The sequence below is a fragment of the Oryx dammah genome, unplaced genomic scaffold (assembly GCF_014754425.2).
Source record: "Oryx dammah isolate SB20612 unplaced genomic scaffold, SCBI_Odam_1.1 HiC_scaffold_25, whole genome shotgun sequence".
In the NCBI taxonomy this organism is placed as follows: domain Eukaryota; kingdom Metazoa; phylum Chordata; class Mammalia; order Artiodactyla; family Bovidae; genus Oryx; species Oryx dammah.
Genome location: NW_024070209.1, coordinates 96,249,287 through 96,271,862, shown reverse-complemented (window position 1 = coordinate 96,271,862; position 22,576 = coordinate 96,249,287). Strand labels below are relative to the sequence as shown.

The following is a 22,576-nucleotide window of genomic DNA, read 5'->3' as shown; positions in this document are numbered from 1 at the left end:
TGCCTCTGCCCAAGTAGTCCCCTCACCCTGGAGCGCCCTTACTCCAGCATCTCTTCTGCCTGCAAGTGGGTTTTCAGACACACACTTCCTGTGTGTCGACTTCCGCCATACCTGCTCCCAATCTCCTCAGTCCCAAGAGTCCATACCCTCTGTGTGTGAGTCCCAGGTGACATGAGCGTGTGGGCAATGAGCAAGTGGATGACAAGCTGTTCACTAAAAGGGGAGTGGGAGGGGTGGGGGAGCGGCAGGGGCTGCAGTCAGATCTGGTTGTGATGCAGCTGTGTGGTCTTGGGCAAGTTGCCTACCACATCAGGGCCTCAGTCTCTTTATCTGTAAAATGGGCATGATAATCACACCAACCTGTCAGGTGTGTCAGAGGGCTTCACAGGTGTATGTGACAAGCTCAGCCAGAGCCTGGCATGCAGTGGGTGCTAGACCTTGAATCGAATCTGCCAGACCACACTGATCTAAGGGAAGGACTGCCAGGGACAGAGCGGGAAGGGAAGCGGAAGGAGGGGACACTGCTTCTCCTAACAGGCCACAGTCTTCCTCGTATCCAGACCTTGGCTCTCACCATTCCCTGAGCCTGGAAAGCACCCCCTCCTGCCTCTCCCAGTTCTGTCCAAATGTTCCCCGCTTAGTAAAGCTTCCCACCTCCCCAGGCAGCATTCCCCACCCCTTCCTCCAGATGCCTTTTCCCTAAGGACCCTCCCTCATCACAGCCCTCCACCCACAGGATTAAATTATGCCCACCATCCCCCTTTCCCCCACCCCCCACTGTTCCAGAGAGGCTGGAGCACCAGCAAGGTAGGGGCCTGCTGAGTCACCTCTGCTCCCTGTGCAGGGGTGGGGGTAGAGGTGGAGGCAGAAATGGGGGACAGGGCTGGCCCTGAGGAGGTGTGAGGGAGGGGAGAAAGGGAGCTAAGTCAGTCCCTGGGGGCAGAGGGGGTAGACTGGCCTTCCTGTGGTTTATTTTATTAGAATTCTTATTAATAACAAAAATAACAATGACCACAATAGTTGTAAAAGAAACATTTCTTTGTTCTATTTTTTTAACATTTATACCTTGGTCCTTTTTTTTAAAAATATTTATTTATTTGGCCATGCTGGGTCTTAGCTGTGGCACCTGGGGTCTTCGATCTTTGCTGTGGCAGCAGGATCTTTAGTTGCAGCATGTGAACTCTTAGTTGCGGCTTGTGGGATCTAGTTCCCTGATCAGGAATTAAACCTGGGCCCCCTGCATGGGGAGCTCAAAGTCTTAGCCACTGGGCCACCAGGGAAGTCCCTCTATTGAGTGATGAGCTTTGTGCTAAGAGTTTCATATCCTCCTATGGTTAATCTTTCCAATGACCGGGAGAGGAGGAATAGTTGTACTCATTTTACAGTTAAGGAAACTGAGGTTGAGAAAGATCAAAGGACTCATTCAAGACAGCAGCTCATAGTCATGGCTTTAGGGAGGGCCTGGAGCCTGGCCCTCTGGGGTACTGATTAAGGGGGCTGTTGCAGTAGGTGGACAACTGAGAAATGCCATGGGGAAGGTCTCTGAGCACCTATTATGTGCCAGGCCTGCTCCTGGCACCTGTCTTCTCTTGGCTGGAACCCACCCAACTTAGTTCCTCAGGGCCTGTCTAGCTGGGTCTCCTTCATGCTGTCTGCCTCCTGCATCATAAACCCCGCCCCCCAAGGACAAGACTTGTGTCTGTCTTGCTCCTCAGACCTTCCCAACCCTACATGGGCCTGGCATCAAGGGGCCTCCATTCAAGATTCTGGGATGCCATTTTTGTTTTTTTTCAAACTTTTGATTTTGTATTGGGGTATAGCTGATTAGCAATGTTGTGATAGTTTTAAGTAGAAAGCAAAGGGACTCAGCCATGTGTATACATATATCCATTCTCCCCCAAATTCCCCTCCCATCCAGGTTGCTACATAACATTGAGCAAAATTCCATGTGCTACACAGCAGGTCCTTGTTGGGGGACTAAGGGGGACGCCTGTCCCCTTACTCTCCTTGGTTTTTCCTTTTAACACATTTATTTGCATTTTCTATCAGAGTATGAACTCAACGGAAGCAGGGACTTGAAAGCTTTATTTCCTGCCACCTCTCCACTGATCCATTTTAAATACAGCAGTGTATACACGTCCATCCTGGACTCCCTATCTCTTCAGACTGTCCTTCCGCCGGCAACCCGTAAGTTCGTTCTCTGCGTCTGTGAGACTGCTTCTGCTTTGTAGGAAGTTCATTTGTATCATTTCTTTTTAGATTCCATATATAATGGATGTCATACGCTATTTCTCCTTCTCTGTCTGACTGACTTCACTCCGGATGACACTCTCTGGGTCCATCCATGTTGCGGCAAATGGCATTTCATTCCTCTTTAATGGCTGAGTAGTAGTCCAAGGTACATAGGTACCGCATCTTCTTTATCCGTAGAATGCCATCTTTGGAATGGACTCACCCGGGCCTCTAGGCAGAGCCCTGGCACCACTGGGCAAGGAGGCTTGCTTGGCCTTGGTCCCCGGCACAGAGCTTTCTGAATGCACCTGTACAGCCTGTCCTGCCCACCAGCTGCTTCTCCTCTGAGTGCGTCGTGCTCTCCGTCCCTAGACGCACCAGGCTGCGACGCTTCAGCTCACCCTGGGTTCCAGCCCTGCCTGGAGCAGGAGTCCTTCCCGTTAGATAGGGGCAGGGAGGCTAGGCGGGGCTTCCTTCTACTCTCCCTCCCTTCCCCAAATACTCACTGAACACTTGCTTTCCTGGGACATCACGGACAGGAGCCACAGGGAGATCAGATGTCTCAGAGGCCAAATGGTGGAAAGGCTGAGCTAAGCTGTATGGCCTTGGACAGCTGACGTTCCCTTTCTGTGCCTCAGTCTCCACATCTCTGAAATGCGAATAATAACAGACCCTGCTTCATGCACTTGTATGGGTTTAATGAAATAGCATGAGTCCTTAACTCAGTGCCTAGGCAGTATAAAGAAACAAAGTGATTATGCACAGCGGGAACCACACCGGGAACAGACAGCCCTCTAGGAGGAAGGGGAGGGGAAGGGTCCTGCCTACCTTCTGTCTCCTAGAGGGCATACCCGACACCCAGAAGGCTTCAGGGAGAGAGGAAGAACCCTGGCCCAGCCACAGTCCCCAGGATGGGTCATGGGTTCTCTCAACCCTCCTGAGACCCACATTTGCTCCATCCCACCACCACCTAGAGACACCCACTAATGCCATTCCACACAGGCCCCAGGGAGGCTGCGTACATCAAGAGGACAAGACAACCACAGCTCATTCACTCAGTACACAGAGCACCTAGCCAGGACCAGGCCCTGTGCTGGGCTTGGGGGTACCTGGGGCAGAGGTTCTCACCCCAGTGTGTACAGGCAGCCCTGGGGACCAGCTGGGAATGCAGATTCACAGGCTTCACCCTGAGGGTTAGAGCAGGAATCTGCATGTTTATGAAGCACTGCAAGACTGACCCAAGCCTCAGTGGGGAGGAGGGAGGGGTGGAGAGCCAGGGACACGATGCAGCACTGATGACTCCTATGCCAGGCCTTCAGAGGACTTTCCCTGGAGAAGACAGAACGATAGAAGCCAGGGGACAGAGCCTGCAACCACAGGACAGACTTAGTAAGACCTGGATGTGGACAAGGGTCTGTGTGGGGAACAGCAGGTGAGCTGGTGGCTGAGCTCAGAGGATACAAGAAGAGGTAGGGTGACGGCAGAGCAGGAAGCTGACCTAGGAAGGCTCTGAAGGCCAAGCCAGGAGCAAGAAGCCACCTGAGGACAAGCCTCGGCTCTGAGGTAGAGAGGGAGGTCTCTTTAATTCCTGCAGGCCTGGTTCCAGCTTGAGCTCTCCCAGGCCTCCATTCCAAGAGCCCAGAGCCTGAGATTCAGGGACTGGGATCAGCTACACAATTTTGCAGGGCCCAGCACAAAATGCAAATACAGGGCACTTGTTCAAAACACATTAAGAATTTCAAGAGGGTGATGGCAGAGCATTAAACTGAGTACAAGAGCTCTTCTAAGGGGAGGGCCCAGTGTGACTGAACAGTCAACCTGCCCATGAAGCTGGATCTGGCCAGCACCCAGCCAAGGGGCTCATTCTTGCTGTGTCCAGCCCAGAGTGCTCAGAATCTGGGGTTTCCAGTCACCCCAGCTCTAAGCCCCAGGCCCTCTTGACTCTCCCTTTGCCTTACCCCCTCCCCTGGGCCCTCAGCGCTGCCTCAAGTGGGCATGAACCTGTCCCGTCTCTAGTCCCTGCCACTGCCCTCGCCTCCTCCTGCCTGTCTCCAGTCTCCAATCCTGTGCATACGCCGCCAATGTCATCTCCATAAAGTGCCTCTCCAGCCCTGTCACTCCCCCATCCAATAACCTTCAATGGCTCCCTCCTGCCCACAGGATAAATCCACACCCCGTTGCATAGCTACTGGCCCCCACCTCCCTCTGCAGCCCCATGTCCCAGCAGTGCCCAGGCAGTCCCTCCAGCCAGACTCACTGTCTCAGCCCACTCTTCTCGGCCCACCACTTTAACCCCTACTGTTCCTGCTGTTAGTGCCCCTACCTGGAGTGCCCTCTACAAACCCTCCAGGATAACCCTGCACACAGACTCTGTCTTGAGTGATTAACCAGACCCCTGCTCACGGCCCATTCTCAACAACAAAAAGAGCTCATATCTGCCAGTACGGTTCTCTGCATGCGTCATCTCATTTAACACAACAACCTGAGAAACTAGGCTTTTTTATTATCCCTGTTTTAGCAACAAGGGAAGAGAGGCTCAGAGTAGCTGAGGAACTCACCAAAGGTCACACAGCTAGAAAGAGGCTGAGCCTGGAATCTAGGTGAGTCAGCCTAGCCACAAACTATCGCTTCACACATTCTTTCAGTACTAACTGGACACCTACGATATGCACCATGCCCTGTTCTAGCCGAGGCACGATATACACAAAGAAGTCTGGCAAAGAGCCTGCCTGACACATATAACCAGAGCCAGGTGCCTGTTCAGACCCAACGCAAAGGACTATGGGAGCATCAGTAACAATATCAGCAAAAGCCATACACATAACCTTGACCCTTTCACCCGCTTTTGCCTTTGAATTTCATCATTACCCTGAGGCGGGTGTTTGGGTCTCAATAGACTTTCAGGGAACTGAGGCATGCGTGCCTGCATGCTAAGTCACTTCAGTCATGTCTGAATCTTTGCAACCCTGTGGACTGTAGCCCTCCAGGCTCCTCTGTCCATAGAATTCTCCAGGCAAAAATACTGGAGTGGGTTGCCATTCCTCCTCCAGGGGAATCTTCCCAACCCAGGATCGAACCCAGGTCTCCTGCATGAGCAGACAAATTCTTTACCACTAGTGCCACCTGGGAAGCCCCGGGGGAACCGAGGCACAGACAGGTAAAGCACCTAACCCAAGGTCACAAAGCCAGGAAGTGGCAAAGCCTAGGTCAAACTCTGAACCCTGCAGCTCCAAAGCACTGGCATCTTTCCTCTCTCTACCTAAGAATCTGGAGAACTTCTCGGCCTCCCGAGGAATCTGTTCTGAGGCAGCATTCCCAGGCACAAGGACTGTGCTAGCATGGTTTCTGCTGAACTCTGTCCCACCCCTACCATACCAATTTACCCAGGAACTCTGAGAGTGTAGGGTGGTTCTGCCCCATCCTGGCCCAGTTTAGCCAGGACCTGGCTGAACAACTAAAAGGCCCCCAGCTGCATTCCTGTTAACAAGCTGCCCAGGTGCACCCGTCTCTTACCTACCAGCCCTCCTGACTTCCTGCTGCTGAGCAGTCTCCAAACAGACCACGTGGCTGACGCCATGATACTCCCTGTGCCCCAGGGTGAGAGGTTTCCTTTTATAAGTTATCATTATTATTATGATCATTACTGTTATTTTAATTTAAATCTTTGATGTTTGGGGAGATGTTTCTCTGCAGTCACCAGGGCCTGTCTGTGGAGGATGCCACCTCGGTGACCGGCTTGAACTCTCACCACGTGGGACGGTTGGACCAGTGGGCGGCCTGCTCCATCTTCCTCCAGGGGTCTGCCGCTACTCACTTATCAGGCTGACATCCCACAGGGGGGCCGTCGCCCTGCCCGCCCCTCCGGCTCCAGGCCTGCCGACTGGAACCAGACCTGGAGGGGTGGGCGGGTGGGGGCATGTGGGAGGGGGCCGGGCCCTCACCGCAGGCCCCTCTGCAGTTCAAAGTGACAGGCTCAGGAGGCTGTCCCCCTTCAAAGGGCAGACAGAGCCTGCCCGGAGCTGCCGTACCGGCAGCTGGAGCCCGGAAGGCAGGGCAGGAGTCAAGGCAGCCCTGGGAGAGCTGGCAGGGCTCCCATCCACCTCTCTCATCCACCAGGGAGCGGCTGGCCCCTGTCCCCTGGCCCAGAGTAGGCAGGCACACCCTGGCCGGCTGTATCTTGCAGGGTGACACTGGGAAAAGCGCCCTCCCTCTGGGAACCACCCTGCTGTCACTGTGTATTTGCGAAGCACTCAGAAGGCACTCAGGGATGGTTACGCATGATGTCAATGATAGTAATGATGAGTCAGAATGTCTCTCCGAGAAACACCGCCCCAAAGCCAGAACACTGGAGCGGGGATCTCATTAGCTGCTCACTAGCTGTGTGACCCTGGGTGAGTCACTTAACTTCTCTGTGCCCTGCCTTCCCCATCTGCAATGGGAGGCTAGGATGGGATGATGCCGTGACCACTCGGCACAGGCTGGACACAAACATGCTCCTCCCGTCAATTCCAAAATATGTCCTGCCTCCTGCCAGGACAGTTATTCATCCCAAGTGAGACCCACCATGAAGGCTGGTCCCAGTGCTCCCCCAACCCTGGGCCCCTCGAGGCTGAGGAGTAGCACCTACAGATGCTGGTGCAGCTCTGTGCTGGCTGTGTGACCCTGGGGATATGTCTTCACCTCTCTGAGCCCCAGTTCTGTCACCTGGAAATCTGGGTCAACAACTGAGCTTTTCAGAACTCTTGCTAAGATGTGGGGTGCCAAGGGCTTAGCCCTGAACCTGGACATAACAGATGCCCAGAATACATGGTAGCTCTTATCACTGCCACCTGAAGCTGCATGGGAAAATCACTGCACCTCTTAGGTCAAAGTTGCAAAATGGGAGATGACAATACCTGCCCCAGGGTGGTGACAAGATTCAATGAGCTAATCCCCATGAAACCCTTACCAAAGGCAGCACACGGTGAACACTGGCCTTTAATTACAAAGTGTTCATTCAACAAATAATGTGAAGTTTGGAGCCAGGCCACCACTAGGGTATTGAACCCAAGGGGCTGGAATTTGCCTCCTATGGGATCGCTGAAAGTTTTCTCCTGACAGAATGCCTGGGCTCCAATCCCAGTTCCACTTACTATCTGTGTGATCTTGGGTAAGTCACTCAACTCCTCGGTGCCTCTTGCCTTATCTGAAAGTGAAAATAAGAAGAGCACCCCTTAGAGCGTGCATTCGCGCTCATTCGCTTAGGTGTCTGACTCTTTGTGGCCCCGTGGACTGTAGCCCACCAGGTTCCTCTGTCCATGGGCTTGTCCATGGGATTCCAGGCAGGAATACTGGAGTGGCCTGCCATTTCCTCCCCTAGCCCCTCAACAAGCATCGGCTGTGATTAGTACTGTTGCTGCTGAGGTTGTGTGCTGCTGGCCTGGGTCTGCCCATCAGCCAGCCCCCTGCAGCCACACCCTCTTCTGCAGCTCCCACACTTGGGAAGTGTTAGCCCCTGAGAGGCGCAACGAGTACCCTGCAGAACAGAGGCTTCTGTGGGCTTCCTCCCTGTTTCCCCAGCAGCTGGAACACTCAGGGAAAAAAAGCTCCAAACCCACTGGGCTTGTCAAAGCAGGGCCAGATTTACTAAAACCAGGTTTGGATGGTAATTTTGCGGTCATAACAACTATTTTCTTTACATACTGCTATAGAAAGGGGAACCCCCGGCTTTAAAAAAAAAAAATCCTAATTGAAGACACCATTGAGCGTAAATATGCTGGAGTTTTTAATAAAAACATGACGGAGGAAAACATTCAAAGCTCAATAATCAGAAGCAATTTGCGTTGTGAGTGGAGATGTGTCATTCCCACTCGCCACCCCCTCGGCTGGGCTCAGTGCGGGCCTGGCAACTTTAGACCTAGGGCAGAAATAATGAACAGCAGCGAGGCTCAGAGATAGCCTGAAAAATATCCTGGAAAAGAAAAACATATGCCAAAGAGTGTGGTGCAAAAGTCATATTTCATGCCTGACTTTAGAGAATGTTAATAAGGATTAGAACCATACTCCAACAGAACAACTATCAGTCAAGGCAGGTAATTAATTTTGCTTCAGATCTTTGCTTGGGAAAATGAAAGCGGGAAGTGTTACTTCACAGCACAGAGATCCCACCACACTAGAACAACTCAGAGAACTTCCAAAGCCATGTCCTGAGCCCAGCTGAAAGAAACCTGGCTGACGCTGGCGGGTTCCCCTGATCTGTTGCCCTGTAGATTCGGGGATCTTTTCCGAATCGTAACAATATCAAACATTTTAACATTTCAGGATTGGTTAATAAATATGATTAAGATAACACGTCCCAAACCACATGTCCTCTGCTAGGCCTCCAACATGTGGAAGACAGATGTGTCTTCTGTGCACAGATGACCCAGCCGGCTGCTCCCCCGAGGCAGGGACCTTGGGAGACAGAGCCCCAAGAGGTCCTGGCAGCCCAGTGGCCCTCTGTGGCCCTGGTCACGCGGCTGGCCTCCCTGTGACCTGCTGTAGAGAGGAAGGGCCAAGCCCAGGGGAACTTGGAGTCTGACACTTGGGGGACAGAGAGATAATGGGATGTGGCACGGTGCCACCTGGCTCTTGTGCTTTGGTGTCCCAATTTAGAAGATAAAATTCCCAAACCCACACAACTCCACGCTATCCAGAAAGCTTGCAAAATCACTTCATCACAGAGGCCTGTTACCCACCTCTAGGAACTGGAATTGTAGGACCTTTTCTCAGTGGTCTGTCTGAGGTCAACCCCCTTCCCCCCACCTCAGTGGCCTTAGCCCAGGGGAACAGACAAGGTCACTGATAAAGCCAGAGCCTAGAAGAGGGTTCTAGAAAGAACTGTGGAGTTGGCACACAGACCCCTAACTGGGCAGTGGAATGAGGTTCCTGACTCTGTTTTGCTACCACTGAGATGCTGGGCTACACCTGGCTACACCTGGGCCTCATTTTCCCATTTCTACAAGGATCTTAAAGAGGCCCTCAGCTGGGATACTCTAAACCAGCCCAAGGTCCCACTGGCAGATGTGGTCTGTCCTCTGAGGTCCTTGGAGGCCAAGGAGAAAGCCAGGTCCTGGAGACCAGGGCACGGAGGCCTGGGCATGCCACTGCCTACCGCAGGACTCCAGTTCTGGGATGGGAGCTGCAGCAGGCTCAGAGCCAAGGTTGGTGTGGGTCTCGCACCCCCGACCACCCAAGGCCCCGCCCCCAAAGCTAGTTTCTGGGCTAATCTGAGAGCCAGCCTCTGTCTTAGGTTTCCCTAAGAGCTAGGAGGGAGGAAGAAGTTTGCCCAGATCAGGCAGAAGGGTTAGGGTTAGGGTCCGCAGAGAGAGGGAGGGCAGTCTACCTTAGTGGTAGACTGAATGAATGAGTGAATGAATGTCAGAGAGCGGAGAGGGCTTTCCAAACCTATCACAGCAGGCAGGCTGAGGACAGGGCACCTCCTGGAGAGGAAAAAGGCCACTCATGGTCCTGGAGAAGGGGCACTATGACCTGGACGAGTTCAGCTGCCATAGGGCACCGGAGGGTAAGTCCCAGCCTCCTGGCAGCTGTGGGAGGGTCTCCTTTGGGCATCGCTCAGTTCTCAGAGGCTACCCTGGAGGTCAGGCCCCACCTTAGCTGGACGTGGTCAGGACTGCCTGGTGGAAGAACCCTGTCACCGGCTGCCTCGCCTTCTTTCAGCTGTGACCCGCTGGTCACTGACTGCTGCGTTGCTGGCCACCTCTCACCAGCTGAGGCCTTGGCCTCCCTGGAAGACCCCAGGCCTCTCCCCTGCCGGAGGAGCCCAGGCCAGCGGGCAGACGCTGCGAGCCCAAGGCTGGCCCGGCTGGGCTGATATGAGCCATCTGCGTTGTCTTAGGCCGCCCCTCTGCCCACTGTCCCTCTGAACTCGGCCGGTTCCCGCGGGCCGTTTGATGCCTCGCAGGGTCACAGACCCCCGCGCACAAATCACCGCCGCGGGGCTGGGGGTGGGGCGGAGGCGCTGAAACCTAATCCGCAAAGTTTGCTCTGCCGCCGGCGGCTCGCTCCTTCCCCCGCTCGCTCGACCACCAACCCCCCTTTCCAAACAAGGCTTATTTTTCTTGCCAAAAAAACAAAGTTGGTATCAAGTGTTTCGAGGGAGAAAGTCTCTCCCCCACCCCTGGCCTAGGAGGAAGGGCTGGGGCTGGCTGCTGGCTGCAGCAGGCACTGCAGAGGGGGCTGCGGCGGAGCACCGGCGGGAGGTGAGCTCCGAATTCCCAGGTCCGCTGGTCCCCTTCCCAGCTCTGGCCGGTCCCCATGCCCTTCTTCACAGCCGCAGCCCTGGCTGTTTTTTGACCCTGCCCAGGTTCCCTGGTTGTCCCCTGCTCAGATGGGGCTCCCTCCTTGGGGCTTTCTGTCCTAGAGTGACCAGAGATGGAAGCATCACTTCCTGCCCCTTCTCCCTCCCCATAAAACAGCCCTTGCCTGTCGCTTTTACGAGGTGACACCCTGCTCTCAGCCCGATCCTCCCCACTCCCGGAGCCTGGGCTCAAGAGGGAGGAGACTGCGAGCAGTCAGGCGTCTCCAGAGCGCTCCCAGGGCGCAATGGGATCCCCGGGAGGCTGCCCCGGAGCGCAGCCTAAGAGCTTTAAAAGGAGGCCAAGGAGCCGGGTATACGAGAGACAAATTCCTCCGAAGTACCCCCCCAACACACACCAGTTCCGTTGACTCTGGGGCTTTGGGTCTGAGATCCTAGAAGCCAGGCGGGAGGTCGCCGGCCCGGTCCCCTGGAGGGGCGCTGAGCGGAGCCCCGGGGGTGCGAGGGTTTCATTTGCTGGGTGTTGGTTTTGCTTTTGGTGGTTTTCAGCCTGTGCAGCGACCCGGAGCCTTGCGCCGCGGCTTCCCACTGCGCCCCGAGGCGAACGCCAGCGGCTAAAGTCCGCAGCCGCGCCCCCGCTGTTGGGCTGGAGATCTAGCTGGAGGCCAGAGCTCAGGCAGGGCGGCGACGTCGAAGGTCCGGTCGGTCGGTGGACCTTCTGGATCTGGGCGGCCCAAGCGCCGCTGAAAAGATCCGCATACTGTGGGACAGGGGTGGAGGCGGCGGTGGCGAGGATAAAGGCGCCACTGGCCCAGCGGAGAAGCAGGTTTCCGCAGGGGTTGAACAAAGGAATTCGCCCTCAGAAGAAAGGGGCCCAGCGAGTAGGCTGCGAACGGTCAACCCTGAGACTCTCAGGGGTACCAGCTTGGCGACATCAGTCCCAGGGATCCAACGAAATCCGCCCCGCCGAGGGCCCCAGCCTGGTTATCTCCCTCCGGCCTCTCCTGGCTTCTCAATCCTGCTTTACAGGGGATGACGGGCGTGCACTGCCCAATGCCACTTCTCCTGGAGAAAGGGGACAGACAGGGCCTGTGTCCTCTGTCAATGGAGGCAAAAAAAAAAAAAAAAAATCCCACCAACTTGTATCCTCTGGTCCTGGGGCCTTCGCCCCCATTTTCCAGAAGCTGACAATTGAGGCTCCCGAAAAGCATCCCCTTCCCCCACCTTTGCTGGAATGCCTGGCGGGCTCCGGAGACCCAAGCGCAACGGGAAACGAAAGGAACCTGGGGGTGGGGTGGGGGGCACAGGGCTGGAGCCCCCCTCCTCTCTCCGCCCTCGGAAGGGGTGGAGGGGACACGGTTGTAAGGTGCTCGGCTTCTTTTCTCTGCCTGACATGAATAAGGGGATTAGGACGGCAAGTTTCCGTCGTTCACTCCGTCGGACAAAGGGCCCCGCAGTTTCAGCGGCGCAGACTCTGATTAAACGACAGAGCCCTGTCACTCAGCACCATCCTAGGTACTTGTGTTCGTGACATAATCTTATTAGAAGATAAAACCGGCGAAAGCCTTTTCATAATGAAAAGTTACATTTAATGGCTGGACTCGCCCCCTACTCCCTCCCCGGACCCTGCTCGCCTCCCCCCCGTTGCTGTTGGATATGGCTCGCCTGTAATTGGCATTTAAAGCACCAAGTCCGGGAGAAAAACGGGGTTTAGAGTTTTTGTAATCCCCCTAAACTGTCTTTGTTCGAAATCTCCACAGATACAAGTCTGTTAAGAGTAAATATTTGTGGATTGATACAACCCCATTTCCCCCCTGCAAACCAAATCTGAAAAAAAAATCCGCTCTCCCGCCGTGCTTCGGCCGGGGGCGCAGGAGGGAGGGCGCTGGGTCGGCCCCGCGTGGGCGCATGGGGAACTCGGCTATCGGGGCGCCACGCCGCCTCCAGGAGCTGAGGGACTTTGCACATTTCTGCGGCGGGAAAAAAGGTCTTGGACGCTTTTTTTTTTTTTCAATTTTCTATTCCCTCGATAAACAAACCTCCCGATCTCGCTGCTTTAGGGCCTGCCCGAGGGGGTCGATCGCAGGGCTTGGGGAGGGGCGAGGGCTTTGCCCTATTCCGAATGAAAACGCGAACTCTCTCCACCCGCCTCGATCCCTTCCAGGGGGTTTAAGTGGCTCGTGGCTCGGAGGGAAGTCCTGGGCCGCGGGAGGCCCCGCCCGGCAGGGCTCTTTGAGTCCAGCCCAGAAGAACGCCTGGAGCCGCCAAGGGCCCCCGCAACGAGGAGCCCGAAGGCTGCCGCGCGGGCCCCGGGCTCCCGGCTCCAGCCCAGCCCGTCCCGGGATCGGGTTCCTTCATAAATCAGCGGCTGGGTGAAAGGGCTGCGCTTTAGAAAGGGCAGGACCGTGTGCGCGTATTAGAGCGCGCGGTTCCCAAATCCGGGCTAAACCCCTGGTGACACCGAAATTCATCAACCGCCGCTGGCGCCCCGTGGCTCGGCCAAGGATCCCGGGAACCGAAGAGCCGGGGAACCGAGGAGCTCGCGCACCTCGCTGCCCCCACTCGGGGGTAAAGGAGAACAAGGAGCGGGAACTCTCCGAGAGGGGGCCCTGGAGGAGAAGGCGGGCGGAGACCACTGAGAGCCTCCCCGCCTGAGCGCCGAAGGGGGGCGCTGAAGGCAGCTCTTTCGCCCCGAGAAAGGCAGTTATTCTAACCTTTTTCCTTCTCTGGCCAGGACTGGTCTTACTGGGGCATTCCGGTGGAAGAGAGCAGTGATCCACCCAACTCCAACCCTTCCAAACCTCCGGCGGTGACACTGCTCCCCCACCTCCCTCTGGGTGCTCCGGGGAGAGTCACAACGGTCCAAGGTGAGAACGTGGAGCTTCCAGAAGGTCAGGAGTGAAGAGGTGCAGGGTCCCTACTGCTTTGGGAGTTAGCCCCATCTGGGGAAGAATCTGCTACAGAGTCACTCTGGACTTGGGATAAGTTATTTAACTCTCCCAGCCTAGGTTTTCTCACCAATACACAGAGCTGCAGCAAAAAAAGGTGAGTGTCCATCCAGACACTCAAAAAACACCCGTCATTTTCCTTCCAGATGCACTTCTGTGGTCTGATGCTCTGGGGTTAGTACAGCTAACCTACCTTATTAGGTGTTAGTAACACCGACCCTGGCAACTGCCAGGGTCTGCTGGGAAAAACTGGGAACTTATGTGCCTCATCCACAGTAATGGGGGTCCATCCACAGGCTGCTGACTGCCTGCCTCCAAGGACCAGCTTCTGATGGCCAGCCCTGTGCCGGCTTTGGGGTTCTGCAAGGGGAAAACCCCAAAACACCAGTCCAGACCCGGGTGAGAAGTAAGAGGGTGGGCAGGGCTGTTCTAGGAGGTCGGTTTAGGAGGCTGCGCTCCTTGGGCCTCCCACTCGGGCAGACAATGCATTCCTGCCGGGCAGGGCGCCTCAGGCTTCCATCCCAGGCAGGCAGGCAGGCAGGAAATATACATTGACTGGATGCCAAAGGTAGGCTGGCATCTTTGGGTTTGTTTCACTTTTCCTCTGAGCAACCCAGTGAGATTGGAAAGATCACCCCTATTACACAGAGAAAGAAAACTGAAGCTCTGGAAGAGGCATCAGCTTTCCTAAATGCCTTGGCCTGCATTACTGGGAGCCAGAGACATTCTTGAGCCCTGATCTGTAACTGCCGTCTTGCTCTTTGAGAAACTGTGTCCTCCTTGGAGGGCCCACCTTTTGGAGGAGGTGGCCCCAGAGCACCCTGGTCCTCTCCGTCTCCATAGGTTTGGGCAACTCCAGGCCTGGGCGGGTGCCCACACCCCCGCAGCCCAGTAACTATGGCAATCCAGGAGTCACATGACAACAGTCACGGAGTCCCCCTTGAAAACCAGAGGTGGGAGAGGGGAAGGGCGGTCACACCCAGCCCATCCAGACCGGTGGTGATGCTGTACCTCTGCCATCAGAGGTGGGCAGCATCAGCAGAGGCATTTGGGATTGGGGGAGGCGCCCTGGCAGCTCGGTGTTCCAGCATGCTCACTCATCTTCCTGCACCTAGCGCGCTGCTCAGCAGTCTCTTCACCCCGGCCCCGGTGGGCACCCTCCCCGGCTGGCACCCACCTCACAGTTCCTGAGGAAACCTCTGACAGCAAGGTTGGTCAGGAAGCAAACATCTTTGTTTCTCCTGGAACCTGATTCCAGGAACCGGGTCCCCATCCCCCTTCCACCACCGCCCCCAGTTCACCAAGCGCCAGGCCAGCCAGGTACTCTGCCATCAGCCGGCACACTTGGTCCTGGTCTGGGCCTGGCTCCCAATTGAGACAAAGCCCCCTCCCCTCCCCAGTGTGCGCACACACGTTCCCTGGACCCTGAGACTCCCCTACCTCTTTTCAGGGCCCCAGGGTCCACCAGGCAGATCCAGTGGCTGCCAATCAAAAAGCTGAACAGAAATGGATACAATATTGCCCTGGGAATTACAAAGGAAGGGCCTCTGCAGAAATTTATTTGTACTGATCAGGCGACCCAAAGGTAAAGGGCAGTGAGGAAGTGCTGTCAGCCAGGCCTGAAACTCAAGAAAGTTGCCATTCGGAGCACAGTGGCCCCTTATACCCCTCCACTCCCAACACCGCAGTAGTTAAAGCAAACACAGGCCCTTCACTGCCCTGTCAGTTACACCTTCCCCTCAAAATTACACAAACTTTGAAAGATTTTTCTGAGAGGAGATGGATGCTTCAGGAGACTTGAGGTCAAGGCTAGGCTGTTTAAAGTATATCATTAACAAATAAACATTTACTGCAAAAAAAAGAAAATGGAGAAAAACCCTATAGGCCACCGGGGAACCAAATCATGTTGCTTTTGGCCTCAAATGACAGGAGACATTTATGACATGAATGGAGAACACCAGCCGGCCGATGAAATGGCAAACGTCTGCCACTTTGCTTCCTCTGCCTTCGTGAATCAACTTTTTCAAATATGGTTTTCAGCCTTGCCCTCCCCTCCATACCACCGCCTCCCCACTTCTGACTGCAGTGGCAATAAATACATATAATTTTGGTTTTGCTCTCTGCTGCCATCAGCACAGAATCTGGAGGTTGGAGAGGGCTGGGTCAGCCAGAGAGCCAAGGGCCTTGGGTCCTCCAGCACCCTCCATTGACTGACAGCTCACAGGAACTCCTTGGATGAGTGGACCATCCCTCCTTCTTCCCTCCCCTAAAGCTGAGGCCTGATTGTGGTGTCCAACAAATTGGAGGTTATAACTCATGTCACTGAGAGTATCTTCCACCCCTCCGCCTAACTAATGCCAAAGTAGGACTGGGTGGTTGTGTGGGTATGTGTGTGTTTTCCCTTTTCTGTTTTCAAAACCTCACAGCTGCAGGATAGAGGAAGTTCCCTGGGGAAGCACTGCCAGCTCTTTATGGACCAAAAAACCTCCCTGGGCTGGAAGAGCCTTCTGACTGCCTGGGCTGGTGTTTCTCACCTGAAAAACGCACAGATCCCTGGATCTCTCCCGCACATACCCTCTCTTCGGAATCCCCCCTGCAGCCTGGGAGATGTCGGTTGAGCTTTATTTTCTGTCATTTGAATCACAAGAGCAAATGAACATGAACAGCTCTCCAAATACTAAATTATATTATTGAGTGTGCTTTTCCAAGTAATATGTAGACCCTGGAGATTCCAATGGAAAGATCTTTGATTCAGCCCAACCTCCACATGCTGCTCCCCCCCACCTCACAAAAAGGAATATGCCAGGCCCACCCTGCTGGCCGCTGCCCTTCTTGACAATGCACAGTTGGCATTTGTTTCCACTCATGTAATCAGAAGCTTTTCTACCTCTATGGAGGTTCAGGAGAGGATACTGGATCCCATGAAGTATGGAACATTTACTGAAGCTTCCCCACCCCCACTGGGGTACCCGGTGTAATCCTCACAACCTCCCTGAGAAATTATATCGTCACCTCCATTCTGTGGACGGAGAACCTCTGACTCAGACATGGGCAGCTGCTTGGCTAAGATCACACAGCTGCTGAGTGCTGAGGCCGGGAGGTGAACTCGGGTCTGCCTCAGTGTCCCACTCAGGCAAAGGGAATGGTTTTTCCAGGGGTGTCCCTCATCCTTTCTTACGGCAAGCCTAGCACGCCAGCTGCCCTCTCTTTGGCATGGAATCCATGGGTGGTATGGTGTGTGGCCTCGGAGCCAAGGCATTCCTTGCCATGCTGATAGTGATAAAGCAACAACAATAATTTCCAGAATATTAACAATGTGCCAGGCAAGATGCCAGGTCCTTTGGGGGCACATTATCTCCAATCCTCATAAAAATACTTCTCTCTTCCCAGGTGGGTATGTCCCCCATTTTACAGAAGAGGCTCAGGTAGGTGTTGGGGCTCAGTGGTCCTAAGCCTGGCTCCAAAGGACACAAGGAGGGAGTCTCACGTACCCCAGAGGAGATTCTCACAGCCTGCTTCCCCCACTCGGGAAAAACCCAGCAAACAAATTAGGCTACACCAGCCCGGAGCCTGGGGAATACAGGGTGAGCCAGGAGTCAGCTGTGAATAATGCATCCGTTCAGCAGCGGAGAACTGCAGCCTCAGGAAGGCCCTTGCTTACCCTTTCGCCTGCAGCCAAGTTGCTGGTGCCCTCCCGGGGGCCAGAGGGCCCCTAGATTTGGGCTGGCAGAGGGATCCTCTCAGCCCTTCCATGTCCAGGGAGAGCACTTGAGAAGTCTTTTAAATAAGGCAAAGCGCTGGCTCTTCCTTCTAAGGAAATCCGTTTCCAGGACAGGCCCACTACTCTACCCCAGGCTGTGGGCAGGGATGTCATAGCTTGAAACTAGTCTGCTGGGAGCGATGCCAGCTGGGGTACCCACTGGTGGAGGGGATGCTGCTGGTGTAACTGGCGCCCTCCTAAAGGAGGCCTCCCAAGCAGGGAGAAGCAGCCGCCAGCAAAGGCTGGGGCCTGACTTTGCTCTCCCCATGCGCCACACCCGGTGCTGGGAAGTGAGGTGAATCTCCCAGGAAGGCCCTTCCCGGTGTAAACATTTCCCAGGAAAGGAATGCGCTGGGGAAGACTGGGGTTGGGCCACTGGAGCCACAGTCAGCTGGAGTAAATTTAAAAAAAAAAAAAAAAAGAAAAAATCACCCCAGGATTCAGACAGCTTTTTTGGTGAAACTCAAGCAAAGCCTCGCTGCCCCACTCTCGCCGCTGTGGAGGCATCCTACCTGGGGAGGTGAGGCCCAGGGCACCGCGCGGGCTCCACGGAGGAGAGGCGAGGCCGCCCGGGCAGGCCCGGCAGCCGAAAGGCGCCGCCAGCCCTGGATGCCGAGGTGGGCGCACAGCGCACGCAGGCTCCTGCTGGCCGCACACCGACGAGGCTCGGGTGGCCAGATCTGGGAGCTGTCTTCCAAGCGATTAGGCTCCATTTTGTGACAGATTTTTGGACTCTGCCAACGACCCTCCCCCCTTCCGGAGCCTCCTCCCGGAATTCGCCATCTCCTCGGGATAGAAAGATAGAAACCCTTTCCAGACGAGCGACAGACGGCAGGAAAAGAGAGTTACATAATTCTATTTGGCTAAGCGGCAAAAGAAAAAAAAACAACAAACCAAAAACGAGTAGGTGGGTAATGTCATTTTTTAAATGTGTTCTGGGGTGGAGGAAGGAGAGGGTGTTTGTGTTTGGAGGTTGTGGGTCTTCCCGGTTTCTAACCCGATTTTCTACCCGAAATGGAGCTTGCGCTGCCGAGGGGCCAAAGTCTGGGGCACAGCTGAATGATCCGATGCTTTTTTCCTCCCCTGAAGGAGACCCCCCCCCCCAAAAAAACACGTAACTGAGAAAAAGACGACTTCGAGTGATGCGTGAAAATGCCCAAATGTCCGTGGCACTTTGCAGGATCAGGATGTGCGGGTGGGTTTTTATCAAATGTTATTAAGTGCGCCCGAACGTCAATTAATCACCCCCGTGGTGCGTAAAATAACGTTGTGCCTCTGAGTGTCCCGGATCTTTAAAATAAATCGGAAGGAGGAAGAGACGCTTAATAAAAATAGGAACCTCTTTCCAAGGATCGAGCCCCGCAGCTCCTCTCAAGGCGAAGAAACAGTTTTCAGAAGAAGTTTTTTTTTTTGGGGGGGGGGTGTTAATTTCCCGATACCGCTGACGCAGACTCTACAAAATCGAGAAGGCACATTTCTGCGCCCACTTGCCTGCATTCTCGTCTGAAAAGCACAGATGCAATAAATATGCATCTGCGATCCTCAAAGAAAAAAATAAATCGTGAAATACATTTTTATTGTGCAAAGAACATCAATTCCCAGTGAGCCCCTGCTTGCCTCTCTGCCCTTGCTCTCCCACAGAAAAGCTGATGCGAGATCCACAGGAGGATTTGTCGCCAGAATTGTCTTGATAACAACCCCCCTTCTGCCCCCTCCTCCGCAGGCCAGCCTAGTGCAGATACCTGATTGGCATTATTGGAAGAAAGAGGGGAGGAGGAGAGGAAGACACCATGAAAGGCATGAATAATGCCTGCCTGCTGCCCACAGGACCTAGACTCTGCGCTGGAGATTCACCCTGACCCCAAATTCACTTGCAAACACACCCCTACTGCACTGAGGGAGAAAGCTCTTAGGTACCTTTTTTTCTATTTTAAACAAATATACTTTCTGCAAAGCAATAGTTGTCTAATGCTTAATTGTTTTGTAAAATGAGGGAGTTGGCCTTTCAGCTTTAAAGGATCATCCAGCTCAAATTGTGTGACTTTACAATTCCCTGCTCTGAAGAACCAGGGGGGCACCCTCTCCTTGTTTTAAAGAAAATTGCTATGAATGACTGGGGTGTGGGGAGGAGAGGATGGGCAGATGGGTACAAGAGGCTGGAAAGAGTCTTTACAAAATGTAAAAAAAAAAAAAATTTTTTTCCCAAAAACTTGCACAAATGATTTGGAGGCCTATTTCCAGTTTTCTGGGCCTTCGGCCCCCACATGTTGAATTGTCCAGGCTGAGCTGCCCTGGGCAGTGGCACCACCAGAGCCGAGCTTGGGCAGGCAGAGCCAGGCAAGGGGTGCAGGACAGCAGGATATATGTGGACTGGAGGCTGGTGAGCCCCGCTGAGGGGGACAGTCCCTGGAGCCAGCCCAAAGCCTCTGACTGCACCTAGCTCCTCTGACTGCACCTTTCCTCCTTTTCTTTATACTGCTCTATGCCTGCCTGTGGCTGAGCTGACTGGTGGCCTCACCTTCTGGAACTAGAACCATATCAGTCCGGGGCACAGCACAAACCCCATGAATGGTAGTGTGCCTAAGCCAGGGTGCTCCAGAGAGAAGGGCAGTCTTTGGGGACCACAAAGAGCCGACTCAGGACAGGGCCCCAGTTCCTGCCTGCAGAGCCCCCCAGCTGGCAGGAAGAGCGAGGCACAAAAAGCAGCTCCTACTGGGCCCCTGGACCAGGGGAGCACAGAGTAGGTGCTAGTGGAGGGCTCAGCCGGGGTCTTTTGAAGTAGAACCCGATGCCCTCTCCAGGGCTCTGGCCTGCAGTCCCACCTATGTCCAGGTCTCAGTCAAGCTGCTCCCCTTTCCATCAGGGCGTGGATTTCGGGACAGTCCCTGAGCAGAGCAGGTAGGCTGCCCTTGCTATTGATACCAAGCACTGGCCGCCCTGTCTTTTCTCAGAGGCTTGGGCACACACAGCCCCTTCTGAGCGCCACACCACCTGAGCAGCCTACCCACCCCACAGCCCTATCGGAAATGGTTTTCTGGGCGTCACTGCAAAGTTCTCACGGGCACCCACTAGTCGCTGCCCTGGGCATTCCCACGCTTCTCTTCCTGTCGTTGCTCCCCTCCGTCTCCCTCTTAATCACACAACCAGGCACAAAACCCAGAGGGTCAAAAGAAACAAAACAAAGACCTGGATCTACTCTTATCTACCCCACCCCCCCTGCCAGACAAATCCATAGTCTCAGCTAAAAACAAAAGCCAAGCAGGTAGGGCTCAGCTCAGTCTCTGGCCCCAACCCTGAGAGGCTTGGGTTGCAGGCGGCCAAAGCAGGCCAGCCCTCCCCAACATACACACATTGCAAGAAAAGAGGGCCTGCTGGGGAAGGCTGACTTGGTCAGCTCCTCACCCCATGGGGAGCCCAGATTGTGGTTTGCCACCTCTTAAGGTCCTCTTCCTAGACAGCATCTCCAGCCAACAATAATTATGTGTGCAGGATTCCCGCATGGAACGGTCTGGGGAGGGCGCACACCCTTTTCTCTCCATCAGGGACTGAAAAGGCAGCAGGGAGCCTGGCAGAAAGGGGGCATGCCCGAGGGCTGCTGCGCTTCAGCACCCTGGCACTCCACCCCTTTGCTTCAGCAATCCCCAACCGACACAAACCCTGCCTTGGGGCTGGGGAAGCACACCGCCAGGGCCCGGTTCCCTAAAGCACTGCTTTCGTTTGAAAAGCAATTCTCGGTCCCCAGTGCAGGCCTCCGTGAAGCCAGGCCCTGGTCCCACGACCGCAGCATCGTATCCCTCGCTCCGCTCAGGGCCTTGTCCTGCGCACTCCAACCGGAGCAGCCCAGCGCAGGTTTCCCGAACAAAAAAGATGGCAACTAGGGGCTGCCGGAGGGTCTCGGCCACCCCACCGGGGTTAGCCGGGCCGGGATGGTTCTGCCCTGGAGGAAGACGCGCAACCCGCGGAGTTCTCTCTGGAGTTGACGGGCCCAGCTGCGCGCGGGGCCGGCTGCAGGGGGTACGCGGGCCCCGGCCGGGCAGAGGGGAGGCCGGGCTCGAGTGCCGGGCGGCGGCGGGGAAGGAGGAGGACGCGAGGAGCTTACTGTTGGTAGTCTTGTTTGCAGTACAGTTTCCGATCCCGGAAGTAGCAGCTGGTGGTGAGGGCTTGCTGACACGCCGCGCACTGCAAACATTCCTCGTGCCAGGACGACTCGTTGACTCGCATCAGGAAGCGGTCGGAGATGGGCCGCTGGCAGCCCTCGCACACGGCGGGATGCGGGCAGTCGGAGCCTGCAGCGCACAGGGCGAGAGCCGGGCCGTCAGCGCCGACCAGCCCGGCCCAGCGTCCCGATCGCGCTGTGCCCGCGGCCCCCGGCCCCAAAGGCGAAGGCAGCCCGGGAGCGCCGCCCGCATGCCTGCGCCTCCCCGGCCGCCGCGCCAGGGGCCGGGCAGACTCAGTGAGTTCATCCCGGTCGGCGGACTCCGGCGCCGAGAGGCCGCGCGGGCCTGGAGTCTCGGCTCGGCGCTGCGCGCTCCCCTACTCCGGAGATCCAGCGCTCAGTGGTAATACAAGAGAGGAGGAACAAGCACGGCGCAGGGCAGCCGGCAGGGACCGAGACAGGAGAGGTGAGGGCTTAGGCGCACGCCCCACGGTGGCGTTCGTTGTCTTCTCTCCCACATCTCCCCCCAAATCTGTAATCTGGGTGACCCGGGGAACATTTCTCTCTTAGACACGGCCCTTCCCCAAGTGACCCGGCACCACTCCCAAGCCTGCCAAGGTGACTTCTTGTCTTCTCCATCACCCCTGCCACCACCTCCTACCTCTCGCCTCCCGAGTGGCAGCTCTAGAACCGCGGCCCGGTGAGGATAGGAGGTGGTGGCTGGAGCTGTGCCTGTCCTCGCTCCTCCTAGGGGGTGTTCCTGCGTACCTCTGTCCCTTCAGGATGCCTGTCTAGGCGTGCCTCTCGTCCCTCTGGTGATCACTCCAGGAGTCTTCTCTCTGTGTCCCCGACACCCCCACATTCTGCAACACCATTGCCTTTATCCGTTGGCCTGGACCCCCGTGTCCACCTCCAGGGGCCAAGGCCCCTGTCCCCTGCCAGTAGACCACTCGGGGCGTCCTGACCCCGCACTCACCCAGCAGCACCCCCAGAGTGGCGGGCCCGGGGCGCAGGGCGTGCTCCTCCATCTTGATGCCGTCCAACATCTTCGCGCAGTCCGTCTGCCCGCGGGGGAAGCACCTCTCCAGCGACTCGGGACCTGTTGCTATATCCATGGGACGCGGGGCGCGCTGCGGGCCCCGCCGGCCAGGGTGTTTGCCCGCCCGCCTGCCGGCCTGCTCGCC

At 55.7% G+C, this 22,576-nt stretch overlaps 1 protein-coding gene across 2 annotated transcripts in view; it reads right to left on the bottom strand.

Moving 5' to 3' along the window:
• The window catches only part of LMX1B (LIM homeobox transcription factor 1 beta), an 82,767-nt gene extending 60,253 nt beyond the window's left edge, over positions 1-22,514 (bottom strand). For both annotated transcript variants that reach the window (XM_040225146.1, XM_040225148.1), the window contains exons 1-2: positions 22,369-22,514; positions 21,336-21,522 (exon numbers count right to left, since the gene is read on the bottom strand). In XM_040225146.1, coding sequence (XP_040081080.1) covers positions 21,336-21,522; positions 22,369-22,507 — 326 coding nt within the window. In that variant the 5' untranslated portion in view covers positions 22,508-22,514. The remainder of the gene's footprint in view (positions 1-21,335; positions 21,523-22,368) is intronic.
• Positions 22,515-22,576: the final 62 nt, after the last annotated feature.